The sequence below is a fragment of the Schistocerca serialis genome, chromosome 6 (assembly GCF_023864345.2).
Source record: "Schistocerca serialis cubense isolate TAMUIC-IGC-003099 chromosome 6, iqSchSeri2.2, whole genome shotgun sequence".
NCBI classification, from domain to species: domain Eukaryota; kingdom Metazoa; phylum Arthropoda; class Insecta; order Orthoptera; family Acrididae; genus Schistocerca; species Schistocerca serialis.
The window spans coordinates 182,440,393-182,465,354 of record NC_064643.1 but is presented as its reverse complement, the minus strand read 5'-3'; the positions used below and the strand labels follow the sequence as shown (position 1 = coordinate 182,465,354).

The window sequence follows — 24,962 nt, the reverse complement described above, 5'->3', positions numbered from 1 at the left end:
TGTTCATGTTGCATATTAATGACCTTGTAGACAATATTGATAGTAAAATCAGGCATTTTGCAGATGATGAAATTATCTATACTGAAGTACAATCTGAGAGATGCTGCATAAATATTGAGTCAGATCTTGATAAGATTTCAATGTGGTGCAGAGAATGTGCAACTTCCTCTAAATGTTCAGAAATGTAAAATTTTGCACTTGACAAAATGAAAAAACATAGTATCTTATGACTATAATATCAATGAGACACTGTTGGACCCTGCCAACTCATACAAATACCTGGGTGTAACACTTTGTTAGGATATGAAATCGAATGATCACAAAGGTTCAGTTGTGGATAAAGCAGTTGGTAGACTTCAGTTTGGAAGGTAGGAGATGAGATACTGGCAGAAGTAAAGCTGTGAGTACCAGGTGTGAGCCATGCTTCAGTAGCTCAAATGGTAGAGCACTTGCCCACAAAAGGCAAAGGTCCTGAGGTCGAGTCTCGGTCGGGCACACAGTTTTAATCTGCTAGGAAGTTTCATATCAGCACACACTCCGCTGCAGAGTGAAAATCTCATTCTGGAAACATCCCCCAGGCTGTGGCTAAGCCATGTCTCCGCAATATCCTTTCTTTCAGGAGTGCTAGTTCTGCAAGGTTCGCAGGAGAGCTTCTGTAAAGTTTGGTAGGTAGCAGATGAGATACTGGCAGAAGTAAAGCTGTGAGTACCGGGTGTGAGTCATGCTTTGGTAGCTCAGATGGTAGAGCACTTGCCCGCGAAAGGCAAAGGTCCCGAGTTCGAGTCTCGGTCGGACACACAGTTTTAATCTGCTAGGAAGTTTCATATCAGCACACACTCCGCTGCAGAGTGAAAATCTCATTCTGGAAACATCCCCCAGGCTGTGGCTAAGCCTTGTCTCCGCAAAATCCCTTCTTTCAGGAGTGCTAGATCTGCAAGGTTCGGCTCAAATGGCTCTGAGCACTAAGGGATGCAAGGTTCGCAGGAGAGCTTCTGTAAAGTTTGGAAGGTAGGAGACGAGATACTGGCAGAAGTAAAGCCATGAGTACCGGGCGTGAGTCGTGCTTCGGTAGCTCAGATGGTAGAGCACTTGCCCGCAAAAGGCAAAGGTCCTGAGTTCGAGTCTCGGTCGGGCACACAGTTTTTATCTGCCAGGAAGTTTCATATCAGCTCACACTCCGCTGCAGAGTGAAAATCTCATTCTGGAAGTTAAGGTTGTTTCCACGGCTGTTCCCTTTCAGGTCTCGGACGATCTGTACTCCACATTTGCATCGTTGTTTGCACCGGATCTCAGATGTGCTTCTGGCTTTCAGGTGCACATCACCCTCCGACCGGATGAAGAGCCTCACTTTTTCCAGGCCCGGCCCCTTCCGGTGGCCTTATGGCCAGCGGTCAAGCAGGAACTTGATCGGCTCCCAGCCCCTGGTATGCTGGAACCTGTAACTTACAGTGCATGGGCAACACCACTGGTGGTTATATGGAAACCCAATGGGTCCCTCTGGCTGTATGGGGACTTCAGCACTACAGTCAATGCTCAGTCCCTCATTGACACTTACCCCACTCCCCAACAGGAAGATCTGCCAAGCTTGCCGGGGGAGAGTATTTTTCGAAGATCAACCTGGCTGAGGCATACCACCAGTTGCCCTTGGATGCCGAATCTCAGAACATCATGGTTACCAACACGCCTTTCGGATTGTATAAGTACAAGTGCCTTCCCTTTGGTGTCTCTTCAGCACTGGCCATTTTCCAGTGATTCCTGGAGCAGCTTACCCAGCCTATCCCTGCATGTGTAAATTATCTGGATGACATCTTGGTCACCAGGCATTTGCAAAACCTCAGTGCCTTATTTCACGCTCTGCAGTCTGATGGTCTACGCTGTCGGCTGGACAAGTGTTGTTTTTTTTCAACCAGAAGTGGAATACTTGGGCCACTGGCTTAGCAAAGATGGCATTGGCCCTTCAGGTCATAATGTCACAGCCATTGAGGCCCTTCCTCGTCCCAAGGACTTATCGGAACTGTAGGTGTTTCTGGGCAAGGTTACTTATTACTTAAAGTTCTTGCTCAGGCTGCCTCCGTTGCTCAACCCCTCAATCACTTACGTTGCAAAGGGGTACCTTTTGTTTGGACTCCTGCCTTTGACCAGGCTTTTCTCTATTTAAAGGCGATGCTGAAGTCCGCCCCTTGCCTTACTCCCTTCTCTCCGGACCGCCCCTTGGTTGTGGCAGCTGATGCGTCAGCATACGGCATTGGGACCATCCTCGCGCACCAGGATGCCGATGGCTCTGAACAGCCCATCACTTATGCCTCTAAGACGTTGACCCCAGCACAACGGAACTACTCCCAAATTGAGAAGGAGGCCCTAGCGATCATGTTTGCCGTCCAAAACTTTCATTCCTATCTCTTTGGGGCAAAGTTCACCCTCCTGACGGACCATAAACCCTTGGTTACACTTTTCGGACCCCACTCTTACCTTCCTGAGCAGGCGGCTCAATGTCTCCAGCGCTGGGCATTATTTTTATGTAATTACGCTTACACCATCCGGTATAAGCCCACCACCCACTATGCTAATGCGGACACTTTGTCATGTCTCCCAGCGGGCCCCGATCCTGCCTGACCAACAGGAGGTCCTCTGCTTTCACACTGATTCTGCCTGCCGGGATGCGCTGGGCGGTCTTCCTCTTATGGCTGCTGACGTTGCTGCGGCTACCCGCCGCGACCCTGTCTTGCGGCAGGTTCTCAACTACATGGTCCATTGGTGGCCATCCTATGTTACTCATCGGATGCAGTCCGATTTCAGCCCCTGGCATCACCTGTCCCACAGGCTCTCTGTGCTCGATGATGTCCTTCTGTTGGCCACGGAGTCAGATGCCCACCGGGTGGTCATCCCTCTGGAATTGCGGCTTTGGGTGCTCAGTTTGTTACACCGCAGGCACTGGTATATGTTCCGTATGAAAGTTTTGGCTGACCAGCATCTGTATTGGCCTGGCATTGATGGCTATATTGAGCACCTGGGCCGTGGCTGTACTGTCTGTATGCATCACTAGGTAAGCCCCCCTCAGTTGTTTGCACCCTGGCCTGTGCCTCGCCGGCCCTGGGATCACATCCATGTCAATTTTGCGGGCCCGTTTTTGGGGTCCATGTGGTTACTCATCATTGATGCCTACTCCAAACACCCATATGTTGTCCGAATGGCATCCACCACCATGGAGGCTACACTCATGGCCCTGGCCCAGGTTCTAGCCATTGAGGGCCTGCCCCACACATTGGTCTCTGATAATGGTCCCCAATTCACAGCATCCTGCTTCCACGACTTCTGTCAGGTTAACGGTATCAAGCATATCCGTAGCCCCCAATTCCACCCTTCGTCCAATGGTGCAGTGGAGAGGCTTGTCTGCACTTTTAAACAACAGTTGACGAAGGCGGTCAACACATCTCCCACCACATTGGCCCTCACCCTGTTTTTGAGCACCTATCGCACTACGCCAATTGACGGTCACAGTCTGGCAGAGCTACTTCATGGGTGACAGCCTTGGACCCTGCTCCATTTGCTGATGCCGTCCTCCTCCTGCCCCCACTCCCAGCCCTCACAGCAGTATGCCCCTGGCACGGCCATGTGGGCCTGCGAGTACGGCCGAAGGTGGGTTGGACACCCGCCACAGTTGTCGTGGCCCATGGGCGGCGTGTTACATCAGTGCAGACGTCTAAAGGGTTGGAGCGCCGCCATCATAACCAGCTCCGCCCTCGTGCTGCCACAGGACTCGCGCCGCCGCCTCTTTCCCTACCTCCTTCGAGTACGGACGTGGTGCTCTAGTCACCGCCTCAGCCCCCGGTTGCCATCTCCCTGTGGGCCTGCCGCTGGCCCTCTCCACCTCCGGGTGGATCGGCGGCTCCCTCCCCTGCCCTGGACTCTGGATGGACTCTGGATCGGCTGTCATGAATACCTGGGGCGTCCCTTCCTCCCCGCCACTAGCGGTTGATATGTCCAGTTCCTCTTCCCACTGCCACCCACCTTGGCACCGTCCGGGGCATTTCCGCTCCTATGTGCAAGTTTCAGGGGGGAGGGATCTGGTACCGCGTGCCGCGGAATTTGAAACCGCGCCAGACGTCATGGACGTCGGAGACCCATAGAGGTCTCTGCAACATCGCGCCTTCAGCTGTGGCGGCAAGTGCCTCCTGGCCCGCTTTTAGTGTGGGGGTGCCACAGTGGAACACGTGGTCCCAGCGGCCAATAGCGGTGCCCCTGATAGCGTACTTAAATGCCGGCCACTCACTCAGCTAGTCAGTCTAATCTCGCTTATGTCGGTTTACACCTCGCCTTGCACTAGACTGCTTACTTCCTGGTTCGTGTACAAGTTTGTTTCCTTGTGACTCTGTTATTCGGGTTTGTTGTATTCATTCCGTCCTACGTTGGTCGTGTCCATCCTCTTCCGTTGTGTTGTTGTTCACGGGCCTCTCCGCAGGTCCCACCACACCTTCTGTCGTTGCTGTCCTGCAACTGTCCTGGTTGCAGTTACCACAGGTTCCATAACTCTCGGAACCTAGGTGATTCAAAACTTATTTTGATGTGTGTATATGTACAGGTCAATGCTTCCTTCAGTCTGTGGCAGTTATTCATAATGTAAACATCATGTAATCAGCTGCATGTCAAAACCAGTGAGTTTGGGTTAAGTAATCAACTGGTTCACATTTTATAGCCACTCCCAACTGAAAAATGTATTGTAGGTCAGCTAAATGATTCCAGCTAAATGTATTATTACGTTGTGTTCACACTGTTATGAATTACCAATTTGCAAATGTGATACAAATTGTTCATATGAACATTTACTATATAACCTAATTTCATAATGAAATTGTTCAGTAATTGTGTAATGTAGGTGCTGATCTGTGATATGTGGACTATATAAATTCGTAAGTAAAAGCTTATCATTCTAATAAATGTGGAAATATTTCAAGTGTTATGGTGCTGTGTTCATCATTTAACAATCATGTTACTAAACAAGAATAATTACATGAAAATTGACATTAAGAAGAGGAACTACCAAGTGCAGTAAAAAACACATTAGTAAGCAGCTAGGAAACCATGTCACTATCGCCCCACAATCACACACAAGAATGATCACAACAAATACTGTAAAATTGAAATTTTTAGTTCCGTCAAGAAATCTTCTTCAATGGCTCAGACAGAAAATTGAGTATATGCAAAGATAAGGGTGGAAGTCCTGGTTCAAGCACATGCTTAATGTGCCAGGAAGTTTCAATGGACATCATACTTTTGAAAAATTTGCTGCACTTCATGCAATGGTTTCATTCAACATCATTCATCATCAATTATTTACCAAAATGTGAAAAAACAATGTATGGATGATATGTTTTACATTGTGGGTGTGAAACTGGCAGAACAATAATAGTAGTAGTAGCAGTAGTAGTAGTAGTAGTAGTAATAGTAGTAACAATAATAATATGCTTTAGTGAAGACAGTTGTGTGTTCACTCAAGTGCACAATAGAAACACTTTAATATTTTCCTTAGATAAATAGGAAGACAATTAGAAAATAACGGGTCTGACTAAATGTGAAAGAGTTTTCCTGAAGTCAGAGTTATGGCTTACTTACTTCTGACCACATTGCAGCCTCCCCACCAATCACCAAATCATACTGGGATACATTGTCTGCTGAGAAATCCAGTGGCTCACAGTTGTAAAATTTATGCCAGTCTCCTCCAAAATATCTGAAGCGGTCCAGATAGTAGCACTGCGACAGCAATGTGTAGTGACCAGCAGCAGTTACCTAAAAAAAGTTTTTAACAGTTACATAAAAAGACTATATAATGTGAGTCATCAGAATAACTCAATTTTATGTCATCCCCTGCTTTAAATTCATATACAAGTTTTTTAAAAAAGGAGAGAGAGAGAGAGAGAGAGAGAGAGAGAGAGAGAGAGAGAGAGAGAGAGAGAGAGAGAGAGAGTAAATTTGCCATGATAAATGTTTTATGGATAAAGTGTTTTCAAGATGACCTAAGTAAATTGGTATGACTGGAAGATGAGGCAGAGAAAGATATAAGATACTGTTAAGATAAATTTGTGTGTAAATGTATGTGAATTTTGTATAAGCACGAAGCTACTGAAATACATGAAGTGAGGAAAATAATGCACCTACAGTGAATGAAATAGTCCTGATATTGATCTCAGAAGACAAGTAACACAGCTAGGAGTCATAGAAGCAATACCTACATGTTCAAATTCTTTTAGGTAAATAATATTTAAGTTCCTTTGCAACTAAAAAACTGTTAGCATAGTCACTCTTACACATGCACTGAGGTGACAAAAGTCATGGGATAGCAATATGCACATATACAGATGGCAGTTGAATCACGTATGCAAGGTAGAAAAGGGCAGTGGATTGGCAGAGCTGTCATTTGTAGTCAGTTGATTCAAGCAAAAAGGTTTCCAAGGTGATTATGGCCATATGATGGGAATTCACAGACTTTGAACACGGAATGGTAGTTAGAGTTAGATGCAAGGGGCATTCCATTTCAGAAATTGTTAGGAAATTCAACATTCCAATATCCACAGCATGAAGAGTGTCCTGAGAACATTAAATTTCAGGCATTGTTGTGCACCACAGACAACACAGTTACCAACGGCCTTCAATTAGTGACCAAGAGCAGCAGCATTTGCATAGAGTTGTCAGTGCTAACAGAAAAGCAATACTGCATGAAATAACCACAGAATTCAATGTGGGCATGCGACTAACATATCCGTTATGACAGTGTGGCTAAATTTGGCATTAATGGGCTTTGTCAGCAGTTAACCGATGCAAATGCCTTTGCTAACAGCATGACATTGCCCTCAGTGCCTCTCCTGGACTTGTGACCATACTGATTCATCCCTAGAAGACTGGAAACACATAGCCTAGTCAGATGAGTTCCAATTTCATTTGGCAAGGGCTGATGATACAGTTTGAGTGTGGCACACACCCCACAAAGCCATGGACAGAAGTTGTCAACAAAGCACTGTGCAACCTGGTGGTGGCTTCATAATGGTGTGGGTTGTGTTTGCATGCAATGGACTGGGTCCTCCGGATTAACTGAACTGATCATTGGCTGTAAATGGTTATGTTGAGCTACCTGGAGACCACTTGCAGTGATTCATGGACTACATGTCCCCAAACAATGATGGAATTTTTATGGACGATAATCCACTATGTCACTGGGCCACAATAGTTTTGATTGGTTTGTAGAACATTCTGGACGATTTGAACGATGATTAGACCTCTGAAATCGCCCAACATGAATCTCATCAAACATTTATGGAACATAATGAACATGTCAGTTTGTGCACAAAAGCCTGCACCAGCAGCAGTTTCACAAGTACGGACAGCTACAGAGGCAATGTGACTCAGTATTTCTGCAGGTGACTTCCAACAACTTGTTTAGTCCATGCCGTATTGAGTTGTTGCACTATTCTGGGCAAAAGGAGGTCAAATGTGAAATTAGGAGGTGCCCCATGGCTTTTGTGACCTCAGTGTAAGTATAATTCACTAAAAATGCTACCTAACAACCAATCCATTCTTCTTGTCAGGACATGCCACAAATTTATTTTCTCCTGTATTCTGTTCAGTACCTCCTCATTAGTTACTTGATCTACCTATTCTTCATTAGCACCACATTTCAAATCTTCTGTTTTCTTCTCTAAACTGTTTATCATCAATGTTTCCCTTCCATACATGGCTACACTCCATGAAAATACTTTGAGAAAAGTCTTCCAGACACTTAAATCTATACTCTGTGTTAACAAATTTGTCTTCTTTAGAAATGCTTTTCTCACTATTGCCAGACTACATTTTATATCCTCTCTACTTCAACCATCATCAGTTATTTTGTTCCCCAAATAGCAAACCTCATCTACTACTTCAAGTGTCTCATTTCCTAATCTAATTCCCTCACCATCACCTGATTTAATTTGACTACATTCCATTATCCTCATTTTGCTTTTGTTGATGTCCATCTTACATCTCCTTTCAAGATACTGTCCATTCCATTCCACTGCTCTTCGAAGTCCTTTGCTGTGTCTGACTGAATTACAACGTCATTGGCAAAGCTCAAAAGTTTTATTTTTCTGCCAGAACTTTAATTCCTACTCAAAATGTTTCTTATTTTTGCTTTACTGCTTGCCCAATATACGGATTGAATAACATCAGGGATAGGATACAGCCCTGTCTCACTCCCTTCTCAACCACGGCTTTCCGTTCACACCCCTTGACTTTTATAATTACCATCTGGTTTCTGTACATATTCTAAACAGCCATTCGCTTCCTATATTTTACCCCTGCCACCTTTAGGATTTGACAGAGTGTTCCATTCAACATTGTCAAAATCTTTCTGTAAGTCTACAAAAGCTATAAATGTAAGTTTGCCTTTTTGTATCTTATCTTCTATAAGAAGTCATAGTGTGCCTCACGTCGTAGTTGCCTCACGTGTTCCTACATTTCTCCAGAATACAAACTGATCTCCAAGGTTGGCTTCTACAAATTTTTCCATTCTTCTTTAAAGAATTCACGTTAGTATTTTCAAGCCTGAGGATATTTCACCTGTCTGATACATCTTGCTCACCAGATGCGAGAGTTTTTTGCGGCTGGCTCTCCCAAGGCTATTAGTATTTCTATCAGAATGGTGTCTACTCCCAGGCCCTAGTTTCAACATAGGTCTTTCAGTGCTCTGTCAGATTCTTCACACAGTATCGTAACTCCCATCTCATCTTCATCTATGTCTTCTTCCATTTCAGTAATACTGCCCTCAAGTGCATGTCCCTTGCGTAGACCCTATATATACTCCTTCCACCTTTCTGCTTTCCCTTCTTTGCTTAGGACTGGTGTTGCATCTGAGCTCTTAAAATTCATACAGATGGTTCTCTTTTCTCCAAAGGTCTCTCTAATTTTCCTGGAGGCAGCATCTACCATTCCCCTAGTAATATATGCTTCTAAATTCTCAAATTTTCCCTCTAGCCATTACTGCTTAGCCATTTTGCACTTCCTGTCAATCTCATTTTTTATACTTTTGTATTCCCTTTTGCCTGTTTCGTTTACTGCATTTTTATATTTCCTCCTTTCAACAATAAAATCCAATATCTCTTGTGTTACCCAATGATTTCTACCAGCCCTTGTTTTTTTACCTACTTGATCCTCAACTGCTTCACTCCTTAATTTATCCATGTATTCCATGAACTATTCCAAGGAAGTGAAATGAGTTAAGGTGTAAGTTATGAAAAATCATATTTTCATTATTTTATTATGGTTTGTGGATCCTTCAGTGAAGTGAAATAAGTGAAACTATACATTGCCTCAAAATGTGCAAAGTATAGACAGTAAACTGTGTGAACTGGAGGTCATTTTAAATGGTAATCACAGGGAAGTTTCTGTGTTGTGTATTAATGAGTACTGAGTATGGAACACACAGGTTCCTGCAGCTGCTTCACTACCTGAGCCATCTGGATCCTTCCCTCCACCACCAGCTTTTCCGAAGTGCACAGAGGGGAGTTATCCTTACAACTCTTTCTTCATTCCCATAATTATTCTGGCCTCAACCTACAGTAACATACTGTCCCCATACCCTACAGCCACCAGTTTCCACCCCCTCAGTCGTATAATCTCCTACCCATTCTCATCTCCAACCACATTTATTGGTAGCCCTCTGCCAATGCATCTGGCTGTCTTTACCCATTCCTCCCCTTTTTTGTTCCTTTTTCCCCCACCTCCCTGCACCACAGCCTCCTGATGCTGTGCAAGTTGGCAGTCTAGTCCCTGCACACTTCACCACTTCACCAGACAGCGTTCATCTCTCTCCCCGCCTGTACAATACTACCCCTTCCTCTTCCCCATACCCTCCAAACTGCTGCTTGCATCCCACATGATGTTGCATTCCGGCCCAAGATGCTGGAGTTCATAGTCGTGTGCATGTGTGAGGGGTGCTTGCTTTGTGTGTGTGTGGTGTGTGTGTGTGTGTGTGGGGGGGGGGGCGGGGGAGGTCCTCTCTCTCTCTCTCTCTCTCTCTCTCTCTCTCTCTTACAAATACTGTGCTATGCTACATGTGAGTCTCTTCTAACCATGCCTGTCTGCAATTTGTCATATCTTGTTTACAGTAAGTAGCATTCTATCCTTTCCTACATTGTTGATCAACCTACATAAATTCATAGAAAATTTAGTAAATAATTTTAAGAAGTAATTATATGTTAAATTATAATTTCATAATTCCAAATTATTAAAAATATTGTTACTGCACTTTCAAAGTTAAAATGTTATTCTCCTGAATAGCCAATGTGCTTTTCTTATGTATTGTGTACACCATGGCATGACATTTGATCTGTAATCAATTTCAGTAATTGTAACTTTACTAAAATTGTAATATCAAAAACATGTACTGGCTTTGATTGTTAAAAATGTAATTATAGATTGGCATCTCTTAATCTAGAGCAAACAGGCAATTCATTTGACATAGCACAATGTGGTTTTAGTTCAGATTATTTGGAAAAGTTGATAGTTTTTATTTAAAAGTTTCTATCAAAACTAAAAGACATGTGTCCACGAATTTATTTAGAATGTCACCATTATGACCCATATATTTAATAACCAGGTAAATGGAGACTGCTGCTAAGAGATCATAGCCCCCATTGTGAATTTTTACTGTGGTACTGTTTATTGAAAATGTAATAACAGATGTTTATCAACAAACAGGACTATGAGTACAATATTGAATTAACAAATACTAGTTTTCTGACCATATGGCATAAAGAATGGTAATAAAGATTGACAACAATGAGAAAAGTGCAATTGTTGAAAAATATGTATAGATAAGATTTGTTAATGACAACAACACAAGTATTTTTAATACTATACTAGAATGGATGCATTGGCACAGAGACCAAAATGATGATGTAGAATGTGGCATTCCCATTAAAAATAATTAAAATCACTGAAAAATCAAACACATGGGATAAAAACTCAGCAGTTATCCTTAGAAACCATAGCAGACAAGTCAAAATGAACGCTATAAAAACACATCTTAGAAAATACTGAGGTGTCTATCGAAAAGCTTTGCTGATAGCACAAAGTCTGAAAAATGATTCATACAACAGCAGGGGAAGCAACAAAACAGAATCAATGTGGAAGGTTATAGGTAATAACATGAAAATTGTAAAACTAAGACCCATTATCTCACAATTAAAAGTAAAGGGAAAGAAATAGATGATACTCAACAGATTGCCAGTATATTAAATGAGAATTACACAAATATAGCACAAACCCAATTAAAAATGTGTGCAATTCAAATGATAAAAGGTAGAAGTAGCACTCAGTGAAAAGACAATGTTTCTGTACCCAGTAAAAGAGTGTGGAGTAAGAAATGCTATCCTGACATCACTAATAACAATTTCAGTATAGTGGTGTTTCCGTCACAGCTTAAACTATCTGTAATAAATCCATTCCATAAAAAGAATAGTTCATCAGACATAAATAATCATAAACCACTGGCACTATTGAAAAGTATTTTTGGAGGCAACCATAACAGTAATGTATGAAAGATTAGCTGATTTACTGAATAAAAATAAAATACTGACTAAAGCTCAGAGTGGATTACAAAAAATGATCAACAGCAACATTCATGAGAATGGTCCTAACTGCCTCTGATAGGAATCAATTAAGCTGTGGGATATTCTTAGATTAATCCAAGGTATGTGATGTCATCAGCAATGCTTACTGATTATGAAACTAGGTTTTTATGAGGTCTGGGGATTGGCCTAGGATTGATTGAAGCCCTATCTCTCTGACTGACTTCATAGAGTACAAATGTGTCATAAAGGTAAGGAACAACTTTCAGGTTACACAAAAAAAAGAAAAAAAGTTATGGAGTTCCTCAGCATTTCATGTTAGAATATCTGTTATTCCTGGTATAAATAAATGATTTGCCACACCATTTGATGACAGCAGATGCAGTTATGTTTGCTGACGATATGAGCATTTCAATAAAAGGATGCACCGAGGATGATCTACAGCAGAAAGTATCTTGAGACAATAAATGAGGCAAGTAAACAGTTTACAGATAATACTTTGGTCACAAATAAGGAAAAATGGTATGACAACAATATGGAAAGTACAGATTGCTAAGCACAATATAGAGGAGGAACTGAGTCAAATCCAGGCACACTGAAAAACACTGCAAGAATATTAAAGCTTTCTGATGAACTCCATATTCTACAGAAGAAAACAAACATGCACGTGGCCACTGTCTCAGGGCACTAGACTGTGACAGTTGTGTTTTCTATGGCAAAATGACTTAGCCCAAAAGCTTTAATATTTAGCAGTCTTTGTGTGTGTGTGTGTGTGGGGGGGGGGGGGGGGGGGGGGAGTGACTCAGCATCTCCACTATAAGGTAAATAGCAATATATCCTTTCCTTTCCATATTGCTGTTATTTCATCCTGGACAAGTCTATACACTTTGCTTTACTTCCTTTTGTCTCTCTTCTTTTCTTTGTTTTATTGTTGCCTTCACTGCACATGTTCTGACTTCTGGGCCAATCAGTATTCAAGCACTGACCTCACCTACTGTCCCCACTCTTCTGAACAGAAAACTAAGTAAATGTTACGTGCTAAGAATGATGCAGCAGTGAATCACTGTTATGCAACTGCTATGCATATATTAACAGCTTTCTCAGATATGGTGTAACCTTCTGGGGAAACAAGTATGGCAAAACATACTTGAACAAAAGAGCTATTAGAATTATGATAGTCTCCCTCATAGAATTCCATGCAGGAAAATCTTTAAAGAATTTGAAATAATGACACTTTTCACTTACAAATTTGTGAACGTGTGTGCTTTCTAAAATCCCACCAAGAATTTTCAACATTGAGCAATCAGGTTCATAACTATGAAAGGAGGAGTGGAGACTACTTTCACAGAGACATGATATGTTTTATTTACTTTAACTCAATTAAAAAACTGACACAATCATGTAAATCATCAGGACATTGCCATATTTTTCAATGAGAAACTGTAATGTAAGTGTAATAATGACTCCTTTGATATCATAGCAAGAGACTGCAATTTTGACCCATGGAATATAAAAATAACTAAACTAAATTATATCAGACCATATTTCCATAGGAAAACACGGAGTGAAAGTATGCAAAATACGATCTTTGTGCCTTGGATTACTGATGCTCTACAGAAGCTTGAAGTGATTTTTATCAAGGCAGCCCAACATATCATTTACTAAATACTCTACCATGGCTAAAATAATTATAAATGTTTAGTTGTTTGATAAATTTGTGGTCTGTGCACGCATTGTATGTTTCAAACTAGTGTCTAATAGAGCGAATAGAATGTGGAATATTGTTAATCAATAGTTGCTGTGTTTTCTCCCACACTTAAGAAAATCACTTACATTGACAACCAACAATTTCAACATCAGGAACTTCAGAGTGTTTAAAAAGTCAAAATTGGCTGTGTAGTAAGATTTATTTGAAATTAATTATGATGAACTGTTATCATGCTTCATTTCGAAAACATGTATGAACCTAAATAACACTCTGGAATTATTAATTTTTAAATAAATTGCTAATATGTAACCAGTGTCAACATTTTAGTCATCATAAACTTCCTAAAATTCATGGGAGCTATGGAGAACTATTTGTATACAACATTTATACCAATTTCAGTGTGTTATCATTCCTGCTACAGTTACTCTTTGGAACCTAAATGTTTTTCATGTTGCTGTTTTTATGTGTTTATTGTTTACTAATTATCCTATTTTATCAGTAAAATTAATGCATTTTAATTTTTGTTGCACACACACACACACACACACACACACACACACACACACACACACACACAGATCCACGATCTGACCACCAAGGGCAGACTGTGAGCAAATGTTCATGATGGGAGAAGCAACCTGTGTAGTGGTGGTAGTGGTGGTGGTGGTGGTGGTGGTGGGGTGGGGGGTGGGGGGGGGGGCTACTAAGCAGGCCAGGGTGGGGAGGAAGAGGGTTAGCACAGTAGGTGTGGGGGACAGAAGACTGCTGCTTGCGGAAGCATACAGGGACCACACAGGCACATGGTGGGGAAGCGGTAGGACAGCTTCGTGCATTCAGGAGGGGGAAAGGTGGGGGGAAATGGAGCAGGAAAGAAGAGAAGTAAAATGTCTGTGGGAGTGTTGGTGGAATAGAAGGCTGTGTAATGCTGGAGTGGGAGCAGATAAGGAGGTGGTGAGTGAAGGACAGTGACTAATAAAGGTTGTGGCCAGGTGGGTTACGAGAATGTAGGATATGTTGTAGGGAGAGTTTTCTCCTACACAGTTCAGAAAAGGTGGTCTTGGAAGGAAGCATCCAGATGGCATAGGCTGTGAAGTAGTCATTGAAGTTAAGAATAATGTGTGGGGCAGAGTGGTCAGCAACTGGATGGTCCAGCTGTCTGTTGGCCCTAGCTTTTCAGTGGCCATTCATGTGGACAGACAGCATGTTGGTTGTAATACCCAAATAGTACTCAGCACTGTGGCTGGAGCTTATTTCTAGATCACATAAAAACTGTCACATGTAACCCGACCTTTGATGGGTAGGTGATGCTTGTGTCTGGACTGGAATACATGGTGGAGGGAGAATGTGTAGGTCAAGTCTTGTATCTGGGTCTATTACGTGGATAAGAACCATGAGGCAAGGGGTTGGGAGCTGGGAGCAGGGGTGGAGTAATGACAGACAAGGATATTGTGTAAGTTCAGTGGGGAATGGAATACCACTGTTGGAGGGGTGGGAAGTATAACAGGTTGAACAGTCCTCATTTTGGAGTACAACAAGAGGTAGTAAAAATGTTGGTGGAAAATATGATTTGCCTGCTCCTGTCCTGAGTGATACTGCATCATGACAGAAATGCTCCTTTGTGGTCAGACAGTGGACTTTGGGAAGTAGTGGTTGACTGGAGGGATAAGGCATGGGAGCTCTGTTTCTGTACAATTGGGAGGGTAATTTCAGGCTGTGAATGCCCCAGTGAGACCCTTGTTATATTTGGAGAGGAACTGCTCATCATTACAGATGCAGTGGCCACAGTTGGCTAGGCTGTATGGAAGGGACTTCTTGGTATGGAATGAGTGGCAGCTTTTGAAGTGGAGGTATTACTGGTGATGGTGGCATTGTTCATAATGTGGTTAAATATGTTACATCCTGACCTCTGCATCAGACAAATCTCTCCTTTCTTGGCACTAGGCACTTGAATCTAGGACCTATTCATCTTTTCTCCATATTTGTGTTTCATTTAACTCTAATCTGTTTATAAGGGAAAAACAATTAAAATGGTGTTTGTACTATCTATTATTATACACATCAAGTTAGCAGATGAGAGTTTTATCAATGTTCTCACATACCATGCAGTAAGTATTGATATAAAATTGTGAATATCAAAACTAAAACAATTTAAAATCCAGGATTGAGTGACAACAGAATAATGAAAAAACACACACACACACACACACACACACACACACGCATGTGCGCGCACTCACACACACTTGTGATCACAGTCTCTGACAGCCAGGGACTGTCGCCATGTGTGTATGAGTTCTGTTTGCTTGATGGTGTTTGTGTATGTTGTCTAATTCTGATGAAGACCCGTCAGGCCGAAAGCTTTGTTTGGCACTCTTTTTATTGTGCGTATCTGTGACTCAGCATCTCCGCCATATGGTGAATAGCAACTGTCCTTTTCATAATATTGTCAAATATCAAAACTAACAAAGACTGAAATACAAAGACCATTTTTAGAGCTATAGCAAAGAATTCACAGCTGAGAACAGTGACAAAATAATGGGCTCCAGTGTATGATATAACACATTCAGTTCTGAGTCTTAATTTGTCCCCCCTTACCCCACTTCTTGTCCCTCCCCCCCCCCCCCCCCCCCCCCCCCTCCCCCTGCACCCCTCCTGCCTTTCCACAATTTATGTTTTCCTACTGTTACAGGTGTGGATGCCAATGGATACATTAGTGAAATGATAGTTTATAATGAATTCCATTTGTAACAGCCCCATACCTTTTTTATGAATGTCATTGTTCATACCACATTCCTGAGGTTTGTCCTTGTTGAGACCTATAGAACAGACTTGGTGACTGAATAAATCAATGAGGGAGAACTGCTTGTTCCTGCCAATCATATGTTCAGTTGTAGTTTATATGAAGATTCATGTACAAATAATTATAGGCATCATTCCTCTTTCTTGTCTATTTCACTTTTCTTTGACAGCAATACAAAACTGAGGATTCAAAATCAAATCACTCCTCAGTTGTTTTTCTTATTTTATTTTGACAATAACATGCATGTCAATTGTGTTTTATTCACTATAAGTAGTTCTTTACACATACACACTTGTATGTTACTAGCTTCATGCAAACTGAAATGTTGCTTGGTGTTAAAAATGAGACCATTCTCTTATTTTTGTCTGTTTGAAAAAAAAAAAAAAAAAAAGTTGAACAGAAATACACAGCTTACTCCTTAATTTACTGCAGGTAGCTCTTCTGGAGACAATGAATAGGGAGCTTAATAGTGTCTAATTGATCTGTTTTAAATTGCAATGTAAAACAGTTCACATTTGTATTTAATGTTTAAATAAATTCTAGCTGCTATTGAAAATCACATGTAAGATGAAAAATTTCTTACAGCATTCAGTTCTTTTCTTCGGCCAAATTTCCAAATTTGGACAATAGTGTCAGCACTAAGTTCAACTCCATTGTCAAAGACCTCCTGCCACACTATGGACTTAGCATTGAGATCTGATGCAATGCCAAGAATCCTTTGTATATAATAACTTTCAAGATATTTGCTTTCTGTAATATTATGCTGATCCATAAAGTCTAAAACATCTTGGTTGCTTTCCCTGAAACATTTTACAGAAATGATGAATTTTGACTAGCATTATTGTACAAAATGTCAATGGAACATATTGAAAATATTAATAATAGACAATAATAATCTTGTACATTCTCCAATATTTATATAAATAAAGTGTAAATATTGATGACTACGAGTTTTCATCACTATATACATTTAGCATATTTGATTCATATTTCAATTCATATTTAAATATACTAATACTACAGTTTAAAGGAAACACATTAAATGAAAATTACCAACTATGAAAAATGTTGTATCTGTCAACAACAACATCAAAATAAATTCTTAGACTACAATGTTTATCAGATCATGCCACCACAATGTGCTGCTACTGCAGTGGCTTACAGCAAGAGTGGCAGTACAGTCAGTGACACACTCCTGGTTCTAAGTAAAGTTATTTGGTACTAAATAGTGGTTTCCACAGTGGTGTAAATAGGCCCATACTGCAAAGCACAACCAGATTCATGTGCTTGCTAGCTAGATAATACATCACTATGCTGCGGCTGCTTCATTGATGACAACTTTTGCATATTCCACAGACTCACCACAGATTATTGTGTTGGCTAGACTCTTGCTTGCTGTTTACCAAGGACTACATCTGAACTTGGTCCTGTGCAGCTGGACTTACATTTTGTGTAATCCATTATTGTGCTTGGTATTCAATAAACATGACATGCACCATATCACAACAGCGGTAACAATACTGTACATTCATTCATTCACTCATTGTGTTTGAATCCACAGTGCTACAAGATGAACCCCACAACTCTAGAACTGCTGAAGTTCCTCGAGGAGCAACACCATCAACATATAATCATGCAATACCAACAAATCCCCCCCCCCCTCCATGAATCATGGACCTTGCTGTTGGTGGGGAGGCTTGCGTGCCTTTGCGTGCCTCAATGATACAGATAGCCGTACTGTAGGTACAACCGCAACAGAGGGGTATCTGTTGAGAGGCCAGACAAACGTGTGGTTCCTGAAGAGGGGCAGCGGCCTTTTCAGTAGTTGCAGGGGCAACAGTCTGGATGATTGGCTGATCTGGCCCTGTAACACTAACCAAAATGGTCTTGCTGTTTTGGTACTGCGAACGGCTGAAAGCAAGGGGAAACTACAGCCGTAATTTTTCCCGAGGGCATACAGCTTTACCGTATGATTAAATGATGATGGTATCCTCTTGGGTAAAATATTCCAGAGGTAAAATAGTCCCCCATTCGGATCTCCGGGCGGGGACTACGCCAGAGGACATCGTTATCAGGAGAAATAAAACTGGCATTCTAGGGATCGGAGCATGGAATGTCCGATCCCTTAATCGGGCAGGTAGGTTAGAAAATTTAAAAAGGGAAATGGATAGGCTAAAGTTAGATATAGTGGGAATTAGTGAAGTTCGGTAGCAGGAGGAACAAGACTTTTGGTCAGCTGAATACAGGGTTACAAATACAAAATCAAATAGGGGTAATGCAGGAGTAGGTTTAATAATGAATAAAAAAGTAGGAGTGTGGGTAAGCTACTACAGATGATGAAGAAGTTGACGAAATGTATGATGAAATAAAAGAAATTATTCAGGTAGTGAAGGGAGATGAAAATTTAATAGTCATGGGTGACTGGAATTCGACAGTAGGAAAAGGAAGAGAAGGAAATGTAGTAGGTGAATATGGATTGGGGCTAAGAAATGAGAGAGGAAGCCGCCTGGTAGAATTTTGCACAGAGCATAACTTAATTATAGCTAACACTTGGTTCAAGAATCACGAAAGAAGGTTATATACATGGAGGAAGCCTGGAGATACTAAAAGGTTTAAGATAGATTATATAATGGTAAGACAGAGATTTAGGAACCATATTTTAAATTGTAAGACATTTCCAGGGGCAGATGTGGACTCTGACCACAATCTATTGGTTGTGAACTGTAGATTAAAACTGAAGAAACTGCAAAAAGGTGGGAATTTAAGGAGATGGGGCCTGGATAAACTGACTAAACTAGAGGTTGTACTGAGTTTCAGGGAGAGCAGAAGGGAACAATTGACAGGAATGGGGAAAAGAAATACAGTAGAAGAAGAATGGGTAGCTTTGAGGAATGAAATAGTGAAGGCAGCAGAGGATCAAGTAGGTAAAAAGACGAAGGCTAGTAGAAATCCTTGGGTAACAGAAGAGATATTGAATTTAATTGATGAAAGGAGAAAATACAAAAATGCAGCAAGTGAAGCAGGCAAAAAGGAATACAAACGTCTCAAAAATGAGATCAACAGGAAGTGCAAAATGGCTAAGCAGGGATGGCTAGAGGACAAATGTAAGGATGTAGAGGCTTATCTCACTAGGGGTAAGATAGATACTGCCTACAGGAAAATTAAAGAGACCTTTGGAGAAAAGAGAACCACATGCATGAATATCAAGAGCTCAGATGGAAACCAAGTTCTAAGCAAAGAAGGCAAAGCAGAAAGGTGGAAGGAGTATATAGAGGGTCTATACAGGGGCGAAGTTATGAAGACAATATTATGGAAATGGAAAAGGAGGTAGATGAAGATTAAAAGGGAGATATGATACTGCGTGAAGAGTTTGACAAAGCACTGAAAGATCTAAGTCGAAACAAGGCCCCGGGAGTAAACAACATTCCATTAGCACTACTGACAGCCTTGGGAGAGCCAGTCCTGCAAAACTCTACCGTCTGGTGAGCAAGATGTATAAGACAGGCGAAATTCCCTCAGACTTCAAGAAGAGTATAATATTCCAATCCCAAAGAAAGCAGGTGTTGACAGATGTGAAAATTACTGAACTATCAGTTTAATAAGTCATAGCTGCAAAATACTAATGTGAATTCTTTACAGGCGAATGGAAAAACTGGTAGAAGCCGACCTCGGGGAAGATCAGTTTGGATTCCGTAGAAATGTTGGAACACGTGAGGCAATACTGACCCTACGACTTATCTTAGAAGCTAGATTAAGGAAAGGCAAACCTATGTTTCTAGCATTTGTAGACTTAGAGAAAGCTTTTGACAATGTTGACTGGAATACTCTCAAATTCTGAAGGTAGCAGGGGTAAAATACAGGGAGCGATGAGCTATTTACAATTTGTACAGAAAGCAGATGGCAGTTATAAGAGTTTAGGGACATTAAAGGGAAGCAGTGGTTGGGAAGGGAGTGAGACAGGGTTGTAGCCTCTCCCCGATGCTATGCAATCTGTATATTGAGCAAGCAGTGAAGGAAACAAAAGAAAAGTTTGGAGTAGGTATTAAGGTCCATGGAGAAGAAATAAAAACTTTGAGGTTTGCCAAAGACAGCAAAGGACTTGGAAGAGCAGTTGAACGGAATGGACAGTGTCTTGAAAGGAGGATATAATATGAACACCAACAAAAGCAAACGAGAATAATGGAATGTAGTCGAATTAAGTCAGGTGATGCTGCGGGAATCAGATCAGGAAATGAGACACTTAAAGTAGTAAAGGAGTTTTGCTATTTGGGGAGCAAAATAACTGATGATGGTTGAAGGATATAAAATGTAGACTGGCAATGGCAAGGAAAGAGTTTCTGAAGAAGAGAAATTTGTTAACATCGAGTATTGATTTAAGTGTCAGGAAGTCGTTTTTGAAAGTATTTGTATGGAGTGTAGCCATGTATGGAAGTGAAACATGGACGATAAATAGTTTGGACAAGAAGAGAATAGAAGCTTTCGAATGCTGAAGATTAGATGGGTAGATCACATAAGTAATGAGGAGGTATTGAATAGAATTGGGGAGAAGCGGAGTTTGTGGCACAACTTGACTAGAAGAAGGGATCGGTTGGTAGGACACATTCTGAGGCATCAAGGGATTACCAATTTAGTACTGGAGGGCAGCATGGAGGGTAAAAATCGTAGAGGGAGACCAACAGATGAATACACTAAGCAGATTCAGAAGGATGTAGGCTGCACTAGGTACTGGGAGATGAAGAGGCTTGCACAGGATAGAGTAGCATGGAGAGCTGCATCAAACCAGTCTCAGGACTGAAGACCACTACGAACGAACCAACAAATGGCATCACTTCTGCAACAGATAGCAGCCATGGCTGCTACATCCTCAGCAATATCATTTGGCTATTTTCAAAGTAAATATTCCTAATCATCACATGATGCACCATGTCATATCAGAAAATTAGATACTCATGATGATCCCATCATGGTGTCATTCTCCAGGATTTGTGAAATGCTTACAGAGTGTTATAGTTGCAAATGAGATATATTGTTTTACAGATTAGGATTATCATTGTCAGAAGTTGCCATCCGAATTATATCATGACTGGGTATCAGATGTTAAAGGTTTGATTCATCTTTTTTGTGTGTGCAAATGAACAATACAAATCCTGATTCCATAAAATCATGGAGCAGGTTATTTGCTAGACATTTGACAATGGAGTGCCTACCTCAAACTTTCAAGTTTTTGCTCCATCTTGGGATGAAATTCTCAGAAATGCAATAAAGTTTCAGCACTGCACATGGCTACATGAGATGACCAACTGGCTCAGCCAGCAAGGAAGCAGGCTACAGTTACAGACAGCAGCTGTAAACAACAGATGTCGTGGAAGTACTCCACTGTGGAACAAAATAGATAAATGAGTTCTCCATATTGTAGTTCGATTTCAGAAATCAACCTCTGCCAATTCTAATCACTGTACAGCATCACATACTCACTGCACTGAGTATTATTACCATCTCATACAAAACATATTGTACCACAGCCACACCATGATTAAAAATCTGTTTCTATTGTGCAAAATGTGGTCACATTAGCAGTGCTCATAATTCCCGTGCTTCTCTTAAGGGTAAGAAGCTGGACAATGGTGATTCAGTACATAAAATTCTACCTTTAGTCAATCCAGAAATGGGTGATCCACAAAACTTGCTAGACAAAGCAATAGTATTTTAAGTGGGCATAGGAGCTTCTACATCAGTTAACAATTGGAATAAGCATTTAGCTCTTGGATCATCTTTCTTTTTCAAGAAAATTGTGATATACAGTGGATATAATTTACAGGTATGATGAACCTTTCAGGTTGAAGTTTCATATAAGAGTGTTAATGGATTTTCCTTTTTGGTCATTAGTTGGTGGAATACCAACAACATTTTTGGCCTGGATGCTTTCAGTTTATTTCATTCACTTACACATCATGTTGCATAAATTTTGCCATGAAAAAAAAAAAAAAACACACACCTATAATTAAGGGAATTACTTCTATCTTGTATGGATCTCATTGTGCTATCTGAATGCTTGTGTAGATTTTTCTACATAGTGCTTCACAGTTATACATGAGCAATCCCAAAAGAAAGGTCTCAAACACATTTGGGATGCAGAGAAACTGTTTGTACAGCTGTTGGCTACTCTTTTGTGATTGGTCTTTCCATTATTCCCAAATAAGAACACACATGTCTTGGTTGGATGCTCAGTCTTGGCTTGGCATCCATTCAAAATGGAGTTTCTGTTCAAAGCTACCACCAAGTATGAAGTTCATGCAGTTATTTAGTTTTTGAAAGCAAAAGGCATTAAGCCAGTTGAAATTAATTGCCAATTGATGGAAGTGTGTGGGCAGTCATGCATGGGTGTAAAAAATGTTCGCAAATGGTGTAGAGAGTTTACAGCCACTTGCACTGAAATTTACAACAAAGAAAGGAGCAGCATGCTCTCAATTTCCAAAGAGAGAGTTACAAATGTTGAGGGCTCATGCATGAAGTTCAGAGGATTAATCTGGATGGTCTCTGCATTTTGGTTCCTGAGGTTTCCAAAGGCATCATTTTAATGTGAAAGTTGCAACATCAGAAAGTGTGCACAAGATGGCTACCTCATGTGCTGACAGATGACTGCAAACGGCAATGTCCGATTCTTCCCATGTATTTCTTCACCACTACACAGACAGACAGGACAACTTATTGGACTCAATTGTTGTTGGTGGTGAAATCTGGGCATAGCACTTTACACCTGAGAAAAAATAGCAGTCATGTGAGTGGTGGCATCTCTTTTTGCTGAACCCATGAGAATTCAACTCAGACACAGCCTGCCAGTAAAGTCACAGTAACTGTGTTTTGGTACCAAAAAGATGTACATTTGGTTGACTTTCTCCCTGATGAGACAACAGTAAATGCTGACAGACACTGTAAAACACTGAAAAAACTCAGAATGGCAATTCAGAACCAGAGAGAGGACCATTGAGTTAGGGCACTAGGGTTCTCTATGACAATGTCCACCCACACATCACCCGTCAAACTGTCTATCTCTGGCAAAAGTTTGGTTGGAATGTCATCATCCACCATACAATCTGGATTTGGCACCAAGGGACTACTACCTGTTCCCTAAGTCAAAGGGATATTTGGCTGGATGGTGGTTCTGCTCCAACAATGAGATGAAAGATGAGGTTCAGTGCTTCCTGAAGGTGATGCTGATGAACTGGTATGATATGGACATTGTTAAACTGCCACAGAATATACAAAAAAATGTGTCAACTGAATATTTATGGCATGAATATTTATTTTAATATGCAAATGTTTTTGTAAATTACTTCAAAAGCCTAGTGTTAACCACATAAATTAAAAGCATCTTAGTTTGTATCTACTGAGGTGTAACTTTCCTTTCACCTTAATTTTAAAGTGATGTTTATATTTACAGGTATTGTTCAGAGGTATTTCTTACTTTATGCTTTGTCTATTAATGTTGCCACTCATTCTATTCATGGGTAGAACATGTGAAGAATGACTTCTTGCAGAGCTCTGTACAAAATGTTCCTTGAACAATATCTAAAAAAATGTGATTGACAAGAAGTGCAAGGTGACTAAGCAGGAATGGCTACAGAACAAATGTATGGATTCAGATAGATACTGCCAACAGGAAAATTAAAGATGACTTTGGAGAAAAGAGAAGACTCTGTATGAATATCAAGGGCTCAGATGGAAAACCTCTCCTATGCAAAGAAGGGAAAACTGAAAGGTGAAAGAAGTATATAAAAGGAATGAAATGGGAGGTATGATACTATGAGAAGAATTGGAGAGAGCACGAAAGAGCTCAGTCAAAACAAGGATAGCCGACATTCTGTCAGAATTACTGACAGCCTTGGGACAGCCAGCCATGACAAAACTCTTCCATATGGTGTGCAACATGTATGAGACAGCTGAAATGCCCTCAGACTTAAAAAATAATGTACTGGCCCCAATTCCAAAGAAAGCAGGTGCTGACAGGTGTGAATATTACTGAACTATCAGTTTAATAAGTCATTGTTGTGAAATGCTAACAAGAATTGGAAAAACATAGAAGCCAACCTCAGGAAACATCATTTTGAATTCCCAAGAAAAGAATGCGTGAGGCAATACTGACCCTATGACTTTTCTTAGAAGACAGATTAAGGAAAGGCAAACCTATGTTTATAGCATTTGTAAACTTAGAGAAGGCATTTGATGATGTTGAATGGAATATTCTCCTTGAAATTCTGAAGGCAGCATGGGTAAAACACAGGGAGCAAAAGGTTATTTACAACTTGTACAGAAACCAGATGACAGTTATAAGAGACCAGGGACATGAAAGGGATGCAATGATTGAGAATGGAGTGAGATAGGGTTGTAGCCTGTCACTGATATTATTCAATCTGTACATTGAGCAAGCAGTAAAGGAACAACAAGAAAAATTTAGAGTAGGAATTAAAATCATTGGGGGTTGCTAATGATATTGTAATGCTGTCAGAAACTGCAAAAGACTTGGAAGAGCAGTTGAACAGAGTGAACAGTGTCTCAGAAGCATAGTACGAGATGAATATCAACAAAATCAAAACCAGGATAATGGTATGTAGTCGAATTAAATCAGGTGATGCTGAGGGAATTAGATTAGGAAATGAGACATTTAAAGTAGTAAATGAGCTTTGCTATTTGGCCAGCAAAATAACAGATGATTGCCAAGGTAGAGAGGATATAAAATGTAGACTGACAATGACAAGAAAAGTGTTTCTAAAGAAGACAAATTTTTTAACATCGATTATACATTTAAATGTCAGGAAGTGTTTTCTGAAAGTATTTGTTGGAGTGTAGCTGCCATGTA

At 40.9% G+C, this 24,962-nt stretch overlaps 1 protein-coding gene across 1 annotated transcript in view; it reads right to left on the bottom strand.

Moving 5' to 3' along the window:
- Window positions 1–24,962, bottom strand: part of LOC126484393 (beta-hexosaminidase subunit beta-like) — an 84,819-nt gene that overhangs the window by 3,144 nt on the left and 56,713 nt on the right. Inside the window, exons 6-7 of the mRNA XM_050107890.1 lie at window positions 16,689–16,905; window positions 5,611–5,784 (exon numbers count right to left, since the gene is read on the bottom strand). Coding sequence (XP_049963847.1) covers window positions 5,611–5,784; window positions 16,689–16,905 — 391 coding nt within the window. The remainder of the gene's footprint in view (window positions 1–5,610; window positions 5,785–16,688; window positions 16,906–24,962) is intronic.